General features: G+C 31.4%; 1 protein-coding gene across 1 annotated transcript; it reads left to right on the top strand.

Moving 5' to 3' along the window:
• Positions 1–10,011: 10,011 nt before the first annotated feature.
• LOC120088469 (putative E3 ubiquitin-protein ligase RING1a) lies at positions 10,012–15,756 on the top strand. The gene is made up of 10 exons (XM_039045802.1): positions 10,012–10,466; positions 10,596–10,638; positions 12,326–12,384; positions 13,091–13,172; positions 13,323–13,443; positions 13,531–13,572; positions 14,142–14,687; positions 14,904–15,011; positions 15,128–15,349; positions 15,463–15,756. Exons 1-10 carry the CDS (start codon positions 10,208–10,210, stop codon positions 15,493–15,495), a joined length of 1,515 nt encoding a protein of 504 aa, XP_038901730.1. The 5' UTR covers positions 10,012–10,207; the 3' UTR covers positions 15,496–15,756.
• Positions 15,757–16,276: the final 520 nt, after the last annotated feature.

Raw genomic sequence — 16,276 nt, 5'->3', positions numbered from 1 at the left:
ATCATCCAAGAAGATCATCAAGCCCATAGGCCAATCATCCAAGAAGATCAACAAGCTCAAAGGCTGATCCTCCAAGAAGATCAACAAGCCCAAAGACCAATCCTCCAAGAAGATCAACAAACCCAAAGGTCGATCGTTCAAGCCCAAAGGCCAATCATCCAAGAAGATCATCAAGCCCAAAGGCCGATCGTCCAAGAAGATCATCAAACCCAAAGGTCGATCATCCAAGAAGATCGACAAGTCCAAAGGCCGTTCATTCAAGAAGATCAACCAGCTTAAAGACTATAGTTTATTTTGAAAGCATCAAAATATTATGTATTAGAGATTGTACTCACTTTCCACAAAATTAGTACAAATACAAAGTTCAAGTTCCACGAAATAAATTTCTCTTGAAATCTCGTGCGAACAAATACATTCTATTCAAAATTCTTCAATATTTAAAACAGTTAATTCTATTAAAAGAAAGACACAATAAATACAATTTTTAAAAGAAGACATAAATAATAAAAAAATGAAAAACAACTAGATGATCCTTATTAAAAAACAAATTAATCAACTCAATGAATTATTTGAGAAGGAAATATGTGCTTCTATTCCTAATGCCTTCTGGAAAGAAAGCAACACATTGTTAGTCTACCATGTATTAGAAGTTTTCATGCATAAAAAATCCTACCAAAGCAAGACCTATATAGATGAATGTTGAACTATTTAAATAAATTGAAGAACTTTTAGAAAAAGGACTCATATGACCTAGTAAATCACCCTGGAACTGTGCAACTTTTTGTGTTAATAATCAAGTAGAAATTGAACAAGAAGTGTCTCGTCTTGTAATTCATTACAAGCCTTTAAATTCTATTTTAGAATGGATACGATATCCCATACCAAACAAAAAGGACTTAATTAACCAAATACAAAATGTCTTAGTCTTCTCAAAATTTGATATAAACTCTAGATTATGACAAATTCAAATTGCTGAAAAAAGATAAGTATAAAATAACATTCATTGTTCCATTTGGACTAAAAAATGCCCCTTCTGAATTTCAAGATATTATGAATGACATTTTTAACCTATATCAAGAATTCACAATTGTTTATATTTATGATATTTTTAATCTTTTCACAATTCATAGAACAACATTTTAAATATTTAAAAATATCTTACAAAATAATTAAACAAAATGGTTTAGTTATTTCTCTACCTACAATAAAACTATTTCAACAAAATAATAATAATAATAATAATAATAATAATAAGGTTCTTAGGATACAATATTTTTCAAAGGAAAATAAAATCAATCCAAAGATTGATAGAATTTGCTAATAAATTTCCAGATGAAATCACCAATAGAAATCAATTACAAAAATTTTTAGGTTGTTTAAATTATATATCGGACTTTATTTCAAATTTGAGACAAACGTGTAAACCTTAAAACTCCACCTCATGCTTCATGTATCCACCTCGTACTATTAACATGTCACGTCAAAATGATATATATATATATATATTTCATTTTCTTTTTCCCTCTCCCAAATATTTCCTCAAATTTCAAATTAATTCAATTTTTTTTTTTCCAAATCTCAATTAATTCCTTCCAAAATTCCAAAATCAAATTTTAATCTCAAAATTCAAAATAACAACCAAATAATTTAAGATAATTAAATTTAAAATTATCTCAAAATTAAGTTGTTACAGTTAAACTACAAGTTTCATTTCTAAACCTTCTACTTTCTTACTTTGATTTAATAGGATCTTATACTTAGATCTAATAAATCTTTAATAGACTCCAATATTCTAGTGGTTGTATGTCATTTATTTTCATTCAGAAAATGAAGAAAAAAAAGGTTCAACATTTCTTTAAGCTTTCAATATTGTTTCAATACGTTTCTAAACATTTAATATTTTGTTTAATAGTTTCATAAATTCTTTTATTTTGTACGTGATAGGTCTTTAGACTTATTACAATTTTCCTTTTTAAATATGTTTTCATTTGACACAAAATTGAAAATTTAATATTCTATTAGATACAACATTTAATTATATATAGATGTTAATTTCTAAAATTGTCTAAAATTAAAATTATAAGAAGTTGTTGAACATTTAGATATTTTATATAAACAAATTTGAAAGTTTAAGATCTATTATAGATTTTTTTTTTGTTGAAAGTTAAAAAAAAAATAAAGTATTAATTTAACAGTTAGTTGCATAAATAACAATCAGACCTAAAATAATAAAAGATATAGAATGATGATAAACATATTAGAGATATAGTACAAAATTAGTGTCAGATATCATTGATAGCAGCCATTAGTTATAGCTATATAAGTAAATGACCAAAAAGCCCATACGCAACCCATCATTCGCACTTCTTCTTCTGGTTTTCTCAAATTGAAAACTATCATGGATAGTAGCTATTAGTGATAGCTTTCAATTTGAGAAATATTATACAACCTTAAAATAGTAACACTTGAGATATCACCTTTTAATTTGCTATGAGTTTTCAATGGCTATCATTGATACACTTGATCAATTGGAATCAAACTTGAAATATTAACACCTAAGGTTATAGGTGGATATCAATGATAGACTTTTATAAGTAGTTATCAACTTTAAAAGGAAACTATCATCCTTCAAAGATTAACATTTAAAATTATAAGTGATAGAAGTCTTATCAATAAGAGATCTATAAGTGATTATCTCTAATATTTACCTAAGTCATATCACCAATATCATTCATTTTATTGATATATACCTAAGTCATATCACTGATATACGGATATCACTGATAGCTATGACTATCATTGATAGCTTCAATCAGTGGTATCACCGATAACTTTTAGCAATGACTATCAATGATAGACTTTCATAAAATAAAATTGACTTTTATAACATTGATTTCATCGATACATGGATATCACCTAAGTTCTATCATTAATATCACTGATATAACTGATATCGTAGTTATCGGTGATAGCATCTATCATTGATAACATGTTATTAAAGATAACTTCTGTCATTCATTTTTGCTTTCAAATAACGTGTAATCGTTAATAGCTTCTATCACTGATAAATATGCTATTAGTGATAACTTCTAGGTATTTTAGTTACACTTTAGTTTAAGATTCAACTTTATTAATTAAATTCACTAAGTTGGCTAGCAATGGTAGACTTCTATAAGTGACTGTGAAAAAATCATCAAAGATTAAGCTATCAATGATAGAAAATATTAGTGGATATCACTAGTAGACTTTCATTTGTTATTTATATTTAATATCTCATTATAATAATCAAACTTGATGATTGGCTTGCTAGTGTTAAATCAAGTCTTGAGAACGAAACTCAGCCTCATAATTCTTAATGAAAAAAAGGGAAGAAGCAAAAAATTAGATAAAGAAAATAAAATAAAAAAAAAGCAAAAACTGAAGAAAGGAAAGAAAGGAAAGAAAATAAAAAAAAAAAAGAAAAGAAAATAAAATAAAAGAGAAGAAGAAAAAATTGGAGAAAGGAAATCAAATAAAAAATAAAAAGGGGAATAAGCAAAAATTGAAAAAAGGAAATAAAATTAAAAAAAAAAAATAAAAAGAGAAAGAGAAGAATAAGGAAAGGAAAGAAAATTAAAAAAATAAAAAAGAAAGGAAAGAAGTAAAAACCAGATAAAGGAAAGAAAATAAAATAAAAAGGAAAAGGGAAGAAGCAAAAACTAAAGTAAAAACTGGAGAAAGAAAAGAAAATAAAAGAAAAAAAAGAAAAGGAAGAAGCAAAAACCAACAAAAATCGAAGAAAATAAATGAAATAAAATAAAAGAAGAAGAAGGTATGCAACAAGATAAGATAAGGGAGGATGAAATTAAAAATTATAAAAAATTTAAAGATTGACAATCCTTCTGTATTTGTAAATATTTTAAAAAATTAATATATTTTTAGATTTTTTCCCTAATATACTTAATTTAACAACATATATATTTGTCTGTTCAACATTTTATCTGTTCAACATTTTATTTAATGAATATTGCATGTATCTATTCAAACCTTAGAGGAAATAAAAATGTCATAAATGTGCGTCATGTCCCTATGAAGTATATTGCTTTTTTAGTGGTAATACAATTTATGAGTAATAAACTATAAACTTTCCTAATCGTAACAATTTAAACCCTAAACTAATAATTGTATCCATTTAAATCTTGAATTTTGAGATTATTATCAATTTAACCCCCAAACTAATAATTGTATCAATTTAAACCTTAAACTTTAAAAAGTATATCAATATAAACCCTAAACTTTCATAGGTGTATAAAATAAAAGATAATGGAGGGTTTAAATTGATACAATTATGAAATTTCCAGGTTTAAATTGATACAGTTGTGAAAGTTCAAAGTTTAAATTAACATAATTATTAGTTTGAAGTATAAATTAATACACTTATGAAAGTTTATAATTTAAATTGATATAATTATTAGTATAGAGTTTAAATTGACACAATCCTCAAAGTTTAGAGTTTAAATTGACACAACTCTTAAAGTTTAGAGTTTAAATTGATATTTATCATAAAAACATTTCTTTTACACCCACACTCGTACACTATGTATATACATGCTCCCTCTTTTGGTATTTATGTATATATATACACTCTCATTTTTCAAGTCTGACAAAATGAGATTATAAATCATTCATAGCAAAAATCGGAGTGAAAAATCATAACCCGACTTTATTCACACACACTATATATCTTTTCCAGTCTAAAAAATGAGACCCCGTAAATCAATCATATAATAGCAAAAATCGGGGTGGTGGATGGTAACCCCATTTTATTTTTAATACAAAGGGTAGTTTTCATTTCTATATAAGATTCATATATACCATGTGGAAACCATTGACATCCATTCATACACCTATTCAAGAAGAATCTATTCATATGCATCATGCATATTTCACGGAACATGCAGTGGAAGAAATCAGAATTATTACGCACTCTATTTACACTTAATTTGAATTTAAAACATGCTTTGAAATAAATTTCAGAGAAAGGGTTTCAAAAACTACAACCTTTGATGAATCTCTTCAAACACATATTCACTCTACAAATTGAGACTTCAAATTTGTAATGGACCACCACAGAGACCTTCTTTAATATTCTTAAGCTTGGAATGTATGCTGGAAACACTGAATTGAGGTCAATGGAGTTGAGATGGATGCGGGTTTGGAGAGGAAATTTTTTTGTAGAATTTCAACAACCAATTCACTTACATGGATCTCAAATTGAAGTCCAATACTTCAATTTATAGATGAAGACCATGAAACTCAATTTGCAAGACTGATGAAATTGAAGTGACATGAGGTAGAATTTGAGTGTTGGATTTTCCCACTTTCTCTCCTCTCTCTATATATATCCAATTTAATTTTATAAAATCTGGTTAATTTTAAAACTTAATTTTGATTTTTCAAAAAACAAATTCTAAATTAAGTTTTATAATTTTGAATTTTCAAAAAATCCAAAATTTCAATTAATTAAATTGCCAATTTTGAATATCAATTTCAAAATTGAATTAAATTAATTAAATTTAATATCAAATATTAAATATTATAATTCACCTCATCCAATATTTAAATCAATATTTAAATATTTTTTAACTCTCCAATTTCGTTTATTTTCAACAAAAATTAAACGTTTCAACTGCATCAAATACACTTAATTAAAACCTAATTAAATTTGAACACTTCAAATTTAAAACCTTAATTTCGAATCTCAACATTTCAAATTCACTCAATTCACTAATCCAAAATAATTTTATGAGATAGTAGAGGGACCTTATGGGCCTACATTCATCAACTCAACGAATTGAGATTAATTGGCTAAATTCTTTTAGACCGAATTAATCAATATTCGTTAATTATTGAGACACACCACTATAACTCGATAGTTGCTCTATCCTTACTGTAGATATATTTCTGTCTATTTTAACCATAATCAGTAAGTCGATCCTTCATAGGTCGTTTGTATTTACAACTAGGTCAAAATTACCGTTTTACTCCTGTAAATACATCTTGCTTCTTAAGTTCACACTGATCCTATATTGAACAATTTGGTTTATAATCCAACTTATAAACTATGTTCTTCTCGATCATGAGAGGGCGGGGCCCCATTGTTCAAGACCAGGAATCAGTGCTTAAGAGAACAACTTATCTGCTAACCCTAAGCCGGGTAGGAGTGAGTTCCATCTTACAGAACTATGTCCCTAGCTATCTATCTTGTCTTATTCCCAAAATGGGAGGCTTATTGAGCAATGCTGTTGGACTACTTTCACCTATGCAGATCAAAGAGTAATCCTGAATAAACAGGAGTTCATAATTAGCACAAGATTAAGATCAAGCTACCCTAGGTCATTGAGTTTGAAATAGTCAATTTTAACAGTAAATGGTCGTTATAAAGAACAGTGACTATTTCGAGGTTCGGTCATATGTAAACTCATTGCATAGGATGCCCCACTCACATGTCTCCACATAAATGATTTTGGGATCATATTATTTGTATGAGTATACAAAATAAGTCGCATATTGGGTATGGGATATCGAATGGTAAACCATGGGTATGGGATGCCCTAGTTTATTGTATTTCTCTATAAAACTCAGAAATTCAGTCTTATATATTGGATATATAAGTTGCCACTGGAGTTTTAGTTCAAGTGGGAGTTTGTTGGGTTTTATGTCCTAAAACTTGTGGTTTATAAACAATAGAACTTATTCTGAAAATTTAATAAATTGTTATTGAATAGATGTTTTTCTTATTAGAAATCCAATAAACCTAAAAGTCCCTTGACTATTACTTGAGCACTTGAACTTTATGTGGAGACATAAAAGTGGACCAGGTTCGAGTAAATAATCAAAATGATCTATAGTATATGAATAAGGTTGGGTGCCTTATTCTGGTAACACTATTGGATGCGACATGCTTTGTAGTTATTACAAAGAGTTGTAAAGTGCTACAAAGAAAGTGATCCTAATTTGTTCATATTATGACATGAGAGTGGGGGTGTCCTTGTGCAAAAGGGTTTGTACAAGATCGGACCACGAAATCAGTCACTCTTACTTTATAACGTTGTTTACTATTTAAGACTGACTATTTCAAAGTGATGACCTAGATAACTTGACCTTAATCCTGAGCTAACTATGAATTCCTATTTATTCAGGATTATTCTTAGATTTGCATAGGTGAGGGTTGGCTCAACAGTGCCAGCTCAATAATCTCCCATTTCAGGAGTAAGACCGGATAGATAGTTGGGACATAGGGTGCAAGATGAAATTCACTTCTACCCGCTATTAGAGATAGTAGAGAGGTTGTTCCCTTAAGTGCTGATTCTAGGTCTTGAACAAGGGGCCCCACGCTCTCATTGGCCCATGAAGGACTCAGTTTTGTTGATTGGATCACAAAATAATTGTTCATTAGAGGATCAGTGAGACTTAAGATACAAGAGGTAATTTTGGGGGTAAAACAGAGATTCGACCCAACCTTTATTATGAACAACCTGTGAAGGGTTAACTTACTAATCATAGTTATATTGAGTGAACATAATATATCTATAGTGATGAAAGTTCAACTATGATTTTTAATGGAGTGACCCATTAGTTAACGAATGGGAGTTAGTTCGATCTAATGAGTTTAGCCGATTAATCTTGGATCGTTGGAGCCCATGATCTGTAGGTCCGCAAGGTCCCCCTACTAGCTTGGAAATGGATTAGCTCTAAAGTAGCGTGATAAGTTAATTTGAAACGTTCAAATTGGAATTAAACGGAATTGGAGAATTAATATTTAAATATGATTTAAATATATGAATGTTGAATTGTGTAATATTAATTTAATATTTGATGTTAAATTAATTAGAATTATTTAAGATTGTTTAAATAATTATTGATTAATTTTATTAGATAAATTAATTTATGAAATCAATAATATTTTCAATTTTAGAAAATAAATTGATTTATGAAATCAATAATATTTTCAATTTTAGAAAATAAATTGATTTATGAAATCAATTTTTGAAAAGTTGAAAAAGAAGAAAAATATACAAAATGGAAAATTGGGATTTTCCATTATCATCTTCAAGTAGCTCACCTATAACCCACCATCTTCAGGTATCAATTATTCCAAGCATGAGTTGTATCCCATGCAGCTATATTCCTTGCATGATAGTCTACAATATATTGAAGAGATTTGAGTGAATTTGAGGCAATGCAATCAATAGAATTTTTCTGAAAAATTTGGTTGAAGAAGGTGTTTTTCAGAGTGGGTTGCAGCTGTGAGTTTTTCTCCTAATTCCCTTAATTCAAGCTTATTTTGAGTCACACAACTCAATCTAGAGCACCAAGATCTTTGTGGTCTACAACAAGATTCAGAGAGATTTGCAGCTGGAAATCGAGATTTCAAAGGTTCTACAAATGTATGACTCGAAACCCATTTATTTATGCAAAAGCATGCTTTAGTTTCTACCAAAATTAATGAATTAGAGTACTTAATGATCCTTGTAACTTCCACTGTGTGATGATACAATCCAACACCGTATCCAATAGTGTCAGCAGGATGAGATACCCAATCTCATCCATATACTTATAGACTATTTTAGCTATATACTAAAACTTATCCTCTTTTATGTTGCCACATAAAGTTAAAGTATTTATATTATAGTCATGAATTCATTTATTTGATTTTTATAATAGAATGCAATGCCAATAACAATTTATTGAATAAGATACCCAATAATACTTTTATGGATAAATAGAATATGTTAACAATATCTACAAACCGCGAGTTTTAGGACATCCCAACATTTTCCTTTTCTAAAAATTTATATTGAGAATCTCATATTGAAAAATTAACCGATCTCTCAATACCTATAAGATATATTCTTTTCTTCTCCTTATCATTTGGAAAGGCCAAGTGGCGACAAAAATGGAAGGGAAAAAGTTAATCTCTTAGTATCTAAGAAATAAATAAATGTGTCATTTTTTTAGTACAACAATTATAAAGCTAAAGATTTCAATTCTAACGACGAGGAAACAGATAAATGTCTAAGTGTATGTTTAGGAGTTCTTTTGAAATTGATAAAATCACTTTTGTTGTGTATAAAATTACTCTAAAACATATTTTTAATCACTCAAAATCATTTTAATGTTTGATTTACACTTTTATAAACAATTTTCATGTTATTAAAATTGTTTTCAAATGATAAAAAGTATGTATAGAGTGACTGGTTTTAGCCATTGAACTTTAATTATCGTTTAACAAAATTAGACAAAACTTTCATTCAAACTTTTTACAAAAATGAAAAAAAAAAAAATTTGAGTCAAAATTTAAATTTCATTTTAGTTCATGATTTTTTTCTTTATTTTGTTCACTAGCTTTTAGATGTATATTTTGGTATTTAAACATTCTAATTTATTCTATCCTAGTTCGTGAACCTTCCAAATAATATTAGTTTTTAAACTTTAAAAAACAATATTCTTTTTTCTTTCTATATTATTTTTCTAACTTAAATCTTCTTTGCTAAATATCCATCTTTTAACTCAATTAAAATGATGCTCTCTAAAATGAAAATAAATATGAGACTTAAATTAGCTTAAATGAGCCTTTTAAGTTAAAATACTTAAATGAACATTTTAAATGCTGAGACGGAGTTGGAATAAATTTGGAGGTTAACCTTTAACTTATTTTATTATTATTATTTTTAAAAAAACTTAATTACAGTTATTATGTTAATTCATATTAATAGGACTAAAGGAGAATGAAATTGACGAAAATACCCCAAAGTGACAGTCGGCCGTCCACTACGCCTGTACTATACAATTTTTCGTTGCCGCAACACATTTGATTCCGATCTTAAAAACTATTTAATTAGTTATAATTTCATTTTTTTTAGAATTTATATAATTTTTAGTTAATCAGAAAAAGATAATAATAAATATAATAAAGGCAGATGAAGAAAATAATAATAATAATAATAATAACAAAAGAATAAATTTGCAGCGAAAATCTCCCATCCTCTTCTTCTTCTTCTTCCTCGTTCGTTCTCCTCTTTCTCTTCTTCTTCTTCTTCTTCTTCTTCTTCTTCTTCTTCTTCTTCTTCTTCTTCTTCTTCTTCTTCTTCTTCTCTGTTACTTTAAGAAAACCTCACTGCTCCAACGCCGAATACGAAATCCTTCTTTATTCGTAACGTTGTCAATGCCTGCACATAAACGTTCTTGGTCCGACAGTGTTCATGGAGAAGACCCCAGAGACCAACAATTCAGCCATCAAGATGCTAAGCAATCTCGAACAGAACGCGAGCCGAAGACTGAAATAGAAGGAGAAGAGGAGGAGGAGGAGGAGGAGGAGCAACGGGAACAGCTGAAGGAAGGAGAACGAGAAGACGAAGGTCGCGAAGACGAAGGAGAGGAAGAAAAACAACATAAGAAATTGGAAGAAGCGAACGGAGCGAGAGGTTACGTTACGTTTATTTCTTTTTCTTTGTTCTTAGATTTCTTCTGCTTGGTTGTTCTGCTTCAAATTCTACGCTTCTGGTGTTCTTGCTTGGTTTACCGTTTGCTAAAGCTGTTCCGTGTGTTTTCAGATTCCGAAGGAAGCCAATCCTCTAGCTCTGAAGAGAAACCGGAGTACTTTTTTCTTAAATCCTTCTTCTTTTTCTCTGCACGATTGTCATTTTGTTAGTGTTCTATTGTTCTTTGGGAGCTGGATTATGGTGGTTTTTCACGACCATTTTTTCTCTTAATTATAAAAAAGAATGCGAGTTAATAAATACAGCTGCTAAGCTCTGCTATTCATTCCGGCATTGCCGTAAAACGGCGCGGTTGACTTAATGAGCGGTAAGTAGCTGCATGTTGGGATCCGGGTCTAGTTAATGCGTCTCGATTGCTCCTCTTTCATGATTTACAGTATTTTGTATCCTGTGATGGGCTGCGAGATTTGGTTACAGGCTCCGATTTACTATGTATCTACAGTCCGATCCATTGAGTTGGAATAAGCGCGGTTCCCGTACCATGACTGGCAAGTTGTATGGTGTTTGATAGTTTACGTTATTCTACTCGTGCCATTCATAATCAACCACACCGAATCTTTGTTTGCATTTGCAGTGTTGTTTCCAGAGCCTTACGTTAACTTTTGCAATAACCAGTTTCCACCATATAGTAGGATTTCAGTTAGCACTTTGGCTTCCAATCCTGTTAGAAACTTAGAACCCCGTTCTTTGTAATGTTAGACCATCTTACTATCATGGGTGTCTCATACTTCAATCAGATCTGCAGCATAGAAAGAAATTGACATTTAGTTTATTCACATGAGCAACATGACCTTCATTTTGTAGACAATCGGACTTTCATTCTGAATCCTCTTAGTATTAACTTCCGTAGAGGGGAAAAAAGATATCATCTCTGTTCTTGAGGAGATTGGACAGATGAAGATTGTTCCATAGAAAACCAATTCTTTAGTTTGGTAAAGGATAGAATGTCAGATAGCTTGTGAATGGATTGAGTTTGGTCAACGAACTTATCAGGATGATTTAGAGTAAGAAATGCCCTAAATTATATATTCCATGTGGACGTTGGTTCTGGGAGGCATTAGTAAAGCTGATATAGTGTGGAAGAGGCTTTCTAGAGTATACCTTTGTTCTGCTGCATCCTTCACAAATGCAGTGTTCTTTGCTGCTCTTTAATTCAGAAGTGCTGGAGGAAGCTGCTTCAAAGTTTTAGGCTAAACTGGCACATTCCTCTGCCGGGGCAAGACACTTTGATTTAACAAATATCCATATTATTGGGTTTTGGCCTGTCTTTGTTACTAATTATCCTTCATGAAAGCCTATTTTTCATCAAAATAAGTGAAGTAAGGTTTGAAAAGATCGTTTGAATTTCCAATTGTCACTTTTAAGAGATCAGGTACGAGTTCACCATAGTACCATTTACCAGATCTACAGCATCTACATGATGTACCCTATTCACAACTTCCATTGGCTGTAGTATTGCCATTTTGTATATTTTTCATATTGTCAATGAGAAGTTATAAGCAGAAATAAGGATCCATTTTTCGTGCGAAACTTTTCCTGACATTTGGAATTGTCCGAGTATCACCTATACGTGTACTCTTATTCTTTAGAAATTAAGCTCTCATTCTTATTAGAAATTGAGGATTTTACTTGATCCCTTTTCCCCATCACTGCTGATAGGTATACAGATATTCTCATCCTACCGAGAGCTTATCAACAATGTAAATATGGAAGTTGTCTGCATGAAACTTGTAACAACCAGAGTCTAAACTTTGAAGTTCTAATCCTACCTATTTGTGGTGCAGGTTTATTTTTGTGGAGCTGTCAGGCATTCGAAAAGATGTTCAGTGCCCAATTTGTCTTGGTATGTTTGCTTTAAATGTTGCAGATAAACATATGTTCTTTTAACATCAAAGATGAGAAAGTCAGATCTTTAGAAAACGTCAATGGGGAAATAGAGAGTAGTAGTTAAGGGCACATAATTTTGGTTAGAAAGAAGCAGAAAAATCTTTACTTTAACAGCTTGGGGTTTTTCTAATAGAAGTTCTGGAGTTTGGCCATTTTAATCCTCTCGGTGGGCTTTTACCCTTTTTCTCTTTTTTTTTTTTTTTTAAGAAAATGTCAATACACATTAATCTTGATTTTGTTTTTTATTTTTGGGAACGATACTAATTAATCTTGAGCCTGAATTATTGGAGGCACCTCTTTATAATCTCTTGGTCAAGTCTGTTTTTTCTGAATGAAAGTTGGTTTATTTATTTATTTTTAAATTTAAATTTAGGTTTTATTTTTTATTTTTTTGTTTTGTTATTTATTTTTTTAATCTAAAATAAAGAAGGTAGGAAAATGGCAACAGAGTACAGAAATACATGATAATGGACTAATTAGTGGCATATGCTTTATGACTTAAGATTTAGATATTCAGCATTTGTTGTAAATTGTAAACGAACAACTCCTTTGGTTCCGTAACTCTGTTTTATTCGATTTTTGAGGTATATCACTCTGTAATTGTCTGCCTTTACTTCTGATCAATCAAGTAAAGAAAATAGCAACCTTGTTGACCTTGACAGGAATTATTAAGAAAACGCGTACTGTAATGGAATGCTTGCACCGGTTCTGTAGAGAGTGCATTGACAAATCAATGCGGCTGGGGTATATGAATAAGTCCTTGTTGTTTCTATACTATAATACTATTTGAACTTTATTTTGGTTTTATATGCTTGCTTTATTGTTGAGTCTATCATGGTGAGCTAGAACAATTATATATCTATTGAACTTACTTATGTAATTATCTTTGCAAAGGAACAATGAATGTCCAGCTTGCCGTACACATTGTGCCAGTAGACGTTCTTTGAGAGATGATCCAAATTATGATGCACTGATTGCCGCCCTATATCCAGATATTGATAAATATGAGGAGGAGGTGTTTTTCACTTTATTTTAAAAAAAGTTAATTTTTCCCCTTTTTATCCCCTTAAAGGAAGCACTTCTGTTCTTAATTTGGTCTCAGGAATTAACATTTCACGAAGAAGAAAGGAATCGTAATAAACAGGTCAGGTTCTTTGCTAGGCTACATATGCTTGCAATATTTCATAAGACTTTACAACATTTAAATATTTTGTAAGTATGGAGGACCTGGACATCTGGAGGTCATAGTACTTTTTGCTTGTTTTGGTGGACAATTTCTATTCTGATACGAACAAGTAACAAATGTTGTCATGGAATATCCTATTCGCATTTGGTTGAACCTATTACAACATTAGTTTATAGTAATCCTAAGACAAAGCTTGTTCAGTTAACCATTGTGATGCACTGATTTTGATATGATGAGATTCTAGTGCGCCTTTGGATTAAATCCCCTCCTCCTCTTAGGCTTACTATTCCTTTGGTTTGACCAAAACTGATGTCCTTTTTGTAACTCCGTTTTCAGGCTCTCTGGTTATATGCTCTTTCTTTTGTAATATTTCAAATTTGATGAAGTATTTTGTTTCCTCTCAAGAAATGATATGACGAGATTCTAATAATACATTTCAATTCCAGAGCATATTTTTCGAAAAGGGAAAAAAAAAATCTTTTTGTCCAAGCTTGTATGATTTTAGGTTCTCTTGTTTTGTAGTACAGATTCAGGAATCAATTGCACAGATCTTTCAACGTCAATCAGAAGCACTAAGTAAGAAACGCATATTGGGCAAGGATACAGCTGGTGTGATTCTAACAAGATCACGTCGCAATCATAGGAATCTTCATTTAAGGAGGCAAAATGGCCGAGGAGATGATGTGTCGGGATATGAAGATAATGAAGATGAAGATGATAATAATGAGGGCAAAGATTCATCTTCTGCTGATGAAAGATTTACAGAAGTTAGGCAAAGGAGGAAGAAGAGACATCCTACTGTTCGATCCTCTCAGCCTTCTTCATCCATAGCCCATGTAGATAGTGGATGCACCGATGGATGTGCTGAAAGTGATCTAGATATGAGTAGAGATAATCGAACAGTTTCTCCAGGTCTTGTCTTGAACTCCGAAATGCTTGGTTGGGGGCGTGGTGGTGTACGTAGTAACTCCAGGCATGGTAGTGCTGGTGGTTCCAGCAATAAAAGTTCTAGGAGTAGTCGCTTAATGAAGTTAGTCAATTATCTGCGAGGCCTAGATGAAAATAACAATGAGGTATGGAAAAATGTCTGTTGTCGTCAGTCAGTATCTGTCATAGTCATATCCCACTTTGATATTTTACTGGGCTCTGTTTGTAAGCAAATCAATCCAAGTTCTTTGTAGTTCCTGGCTGCTCTTTGGATACCCTAACCACTTGCTGTGTGCCAATGATTCCCATTCCTCCTGTTTCACAACCATCACCATCTTATGAAGAGTTATTCTTTATTGCAGTTAGATGTCCATCTCCTTCTTATTTCAGTGGACAAAGAAAGTACTCCAAGTTTGAAGCAGCCACATCTCCACTGCCGTCCAAGTTTGACTGTTAAACACTTACGTGAAGTAAGTGCTTTTTAATGACCTTACCCTCCAGTGAGTTTTTTCCTCTTTTCTCAATGATCTCTCTATTTGACTAACAACCATCACGCTTTCTCTACTTTTTATTTCATTAAAAACAGTATGTCTCGCGGAAGACACCTCTGCAAGCTGATGATGTTGAAATACTATCAGTGAAAGGCCGTCATAGTACCAGCAAGGATCAATCAACCCCACGTACTTCAATCTCAATTGATGGCATGTCTCTTGTCTTCGATCCACTCAAGTATGAGTTACAAATTTTGGAAGGCGAAGAAACTTTGGCAGGACTTCAACCAGATTGCATCTATAGCACGGACCACTTGGTGAGTACTCAATAATAATAACTTTGGTTAATTTCTTGGACATTAATTGTCAACTTAATTTCAAAAGTTGATTTGTTGGTTCACTGAACTCATCATCCTTTATATGATTTCAGATTCTAGGATATCGACGGAAGGGGCGGAGTTAACAAGTAACAGCAAATACCTATACGCATATCTTATTTTAACTTGTTATTCAATTTTCCATACCTTTTTACTTTTAGTGATAGGAACATTTTTAGTATACCCGCTGATACAATATGAGGGAATTTGTAAATATGAATCCTGAAGGTTTTCTATTACAGCATCACTGTAGCTACATTTTTGAATTCTGATTGTTGTACAACATCATGGTAGTGTTCAAGGTTCGTTTCTCATTGAATGAACTTAATAAAGTCAAACTGTACCTTTTCCAGGGTGTCAAAACTCCTATTATCCCCAGTAGCCCCCTCCCTATGGGGGGAAACAGAACACACATATTTTAGTAACTAGCACAGAACACTCCCCCGTAGCCCTAGGAGGATGCCATTAGTGAAAAATCCAAATCATTTGAGCAGCTGTACTGTACTCAGGACCTTGTTCCTGAAGAGCCTGTGTCCTTGGATATTGAAACTTAGGTGTTGTTCAGTTCTATTTCATTATATTTTGAGCGTTAATCTGAGATTAACATTCTATTAATGAAAAGTTTGGTTTTCTTTTTCTTTTTCTTTTAAAGAAGAAACTTATACCTTCTTCAGTTCCTTGTCTCCGGGCAGCTATGGCGAGAGACATAATGATGCAACGGGAAAGGTATTAGGCTAAATACATGGCCAAACAAGAGAAATCTAACTATAAAGTTAGCGAGAACTCTCTCCAAAGAACACAAGTTCTAATTTAAGTAACAAATAAAAGCTTCCTCATACAATCCTAAATTGGCTATTTATAGCCTTA

The sequence above is a fragment of the Benincasa hispida genome, chromosome 10 (assembly GCF_009727055.1).
Source record: "Benincasa hispida cultivar B227 chromosome 10, ASM972705v1, whole genome shotgun sequence".
Classification (NCBI taxonomy): domain Eukaryota; kingdom Viridiplantae; phylum Streptophyta; class Magnoliopsida; order Cucurbitales; family Cucurbitaceae; genus Benincasa; species Benincasa hispida.
Note: the sequence above shows the minus strand (reverse complement) of the source record. Positions and strands in the feature narration are given on the sequence as shown.

What these genes read in the sequence shown, in the direction of transcription:
- LOC120088469 (XM_039045802.1), top strand. Translation starts at nt 10,208, where the DNA reads ATGCCTGCACATAAACGTTCTTGGTCCGACAGTGTTCATGGAGAAGAC. An exon ending in AGAAGCGAACGGAGCGAGAG is followed by an intron (nt 10,467 to 10,595) that starts GTTACGTTACGT and finishes GTGTGTTTTCAG; the next exon opens with ATTCCGAAGGAAGCCAATCC. An exon ending in TTGATAAATATGAGGAGGAG is followed by an intron (nt 13,444 to 13,530) that starts GTGTTTTTCACT and finishes ATTTGGTCTCAG; the next exon opens with GAATTAACATTTCACGAAGA.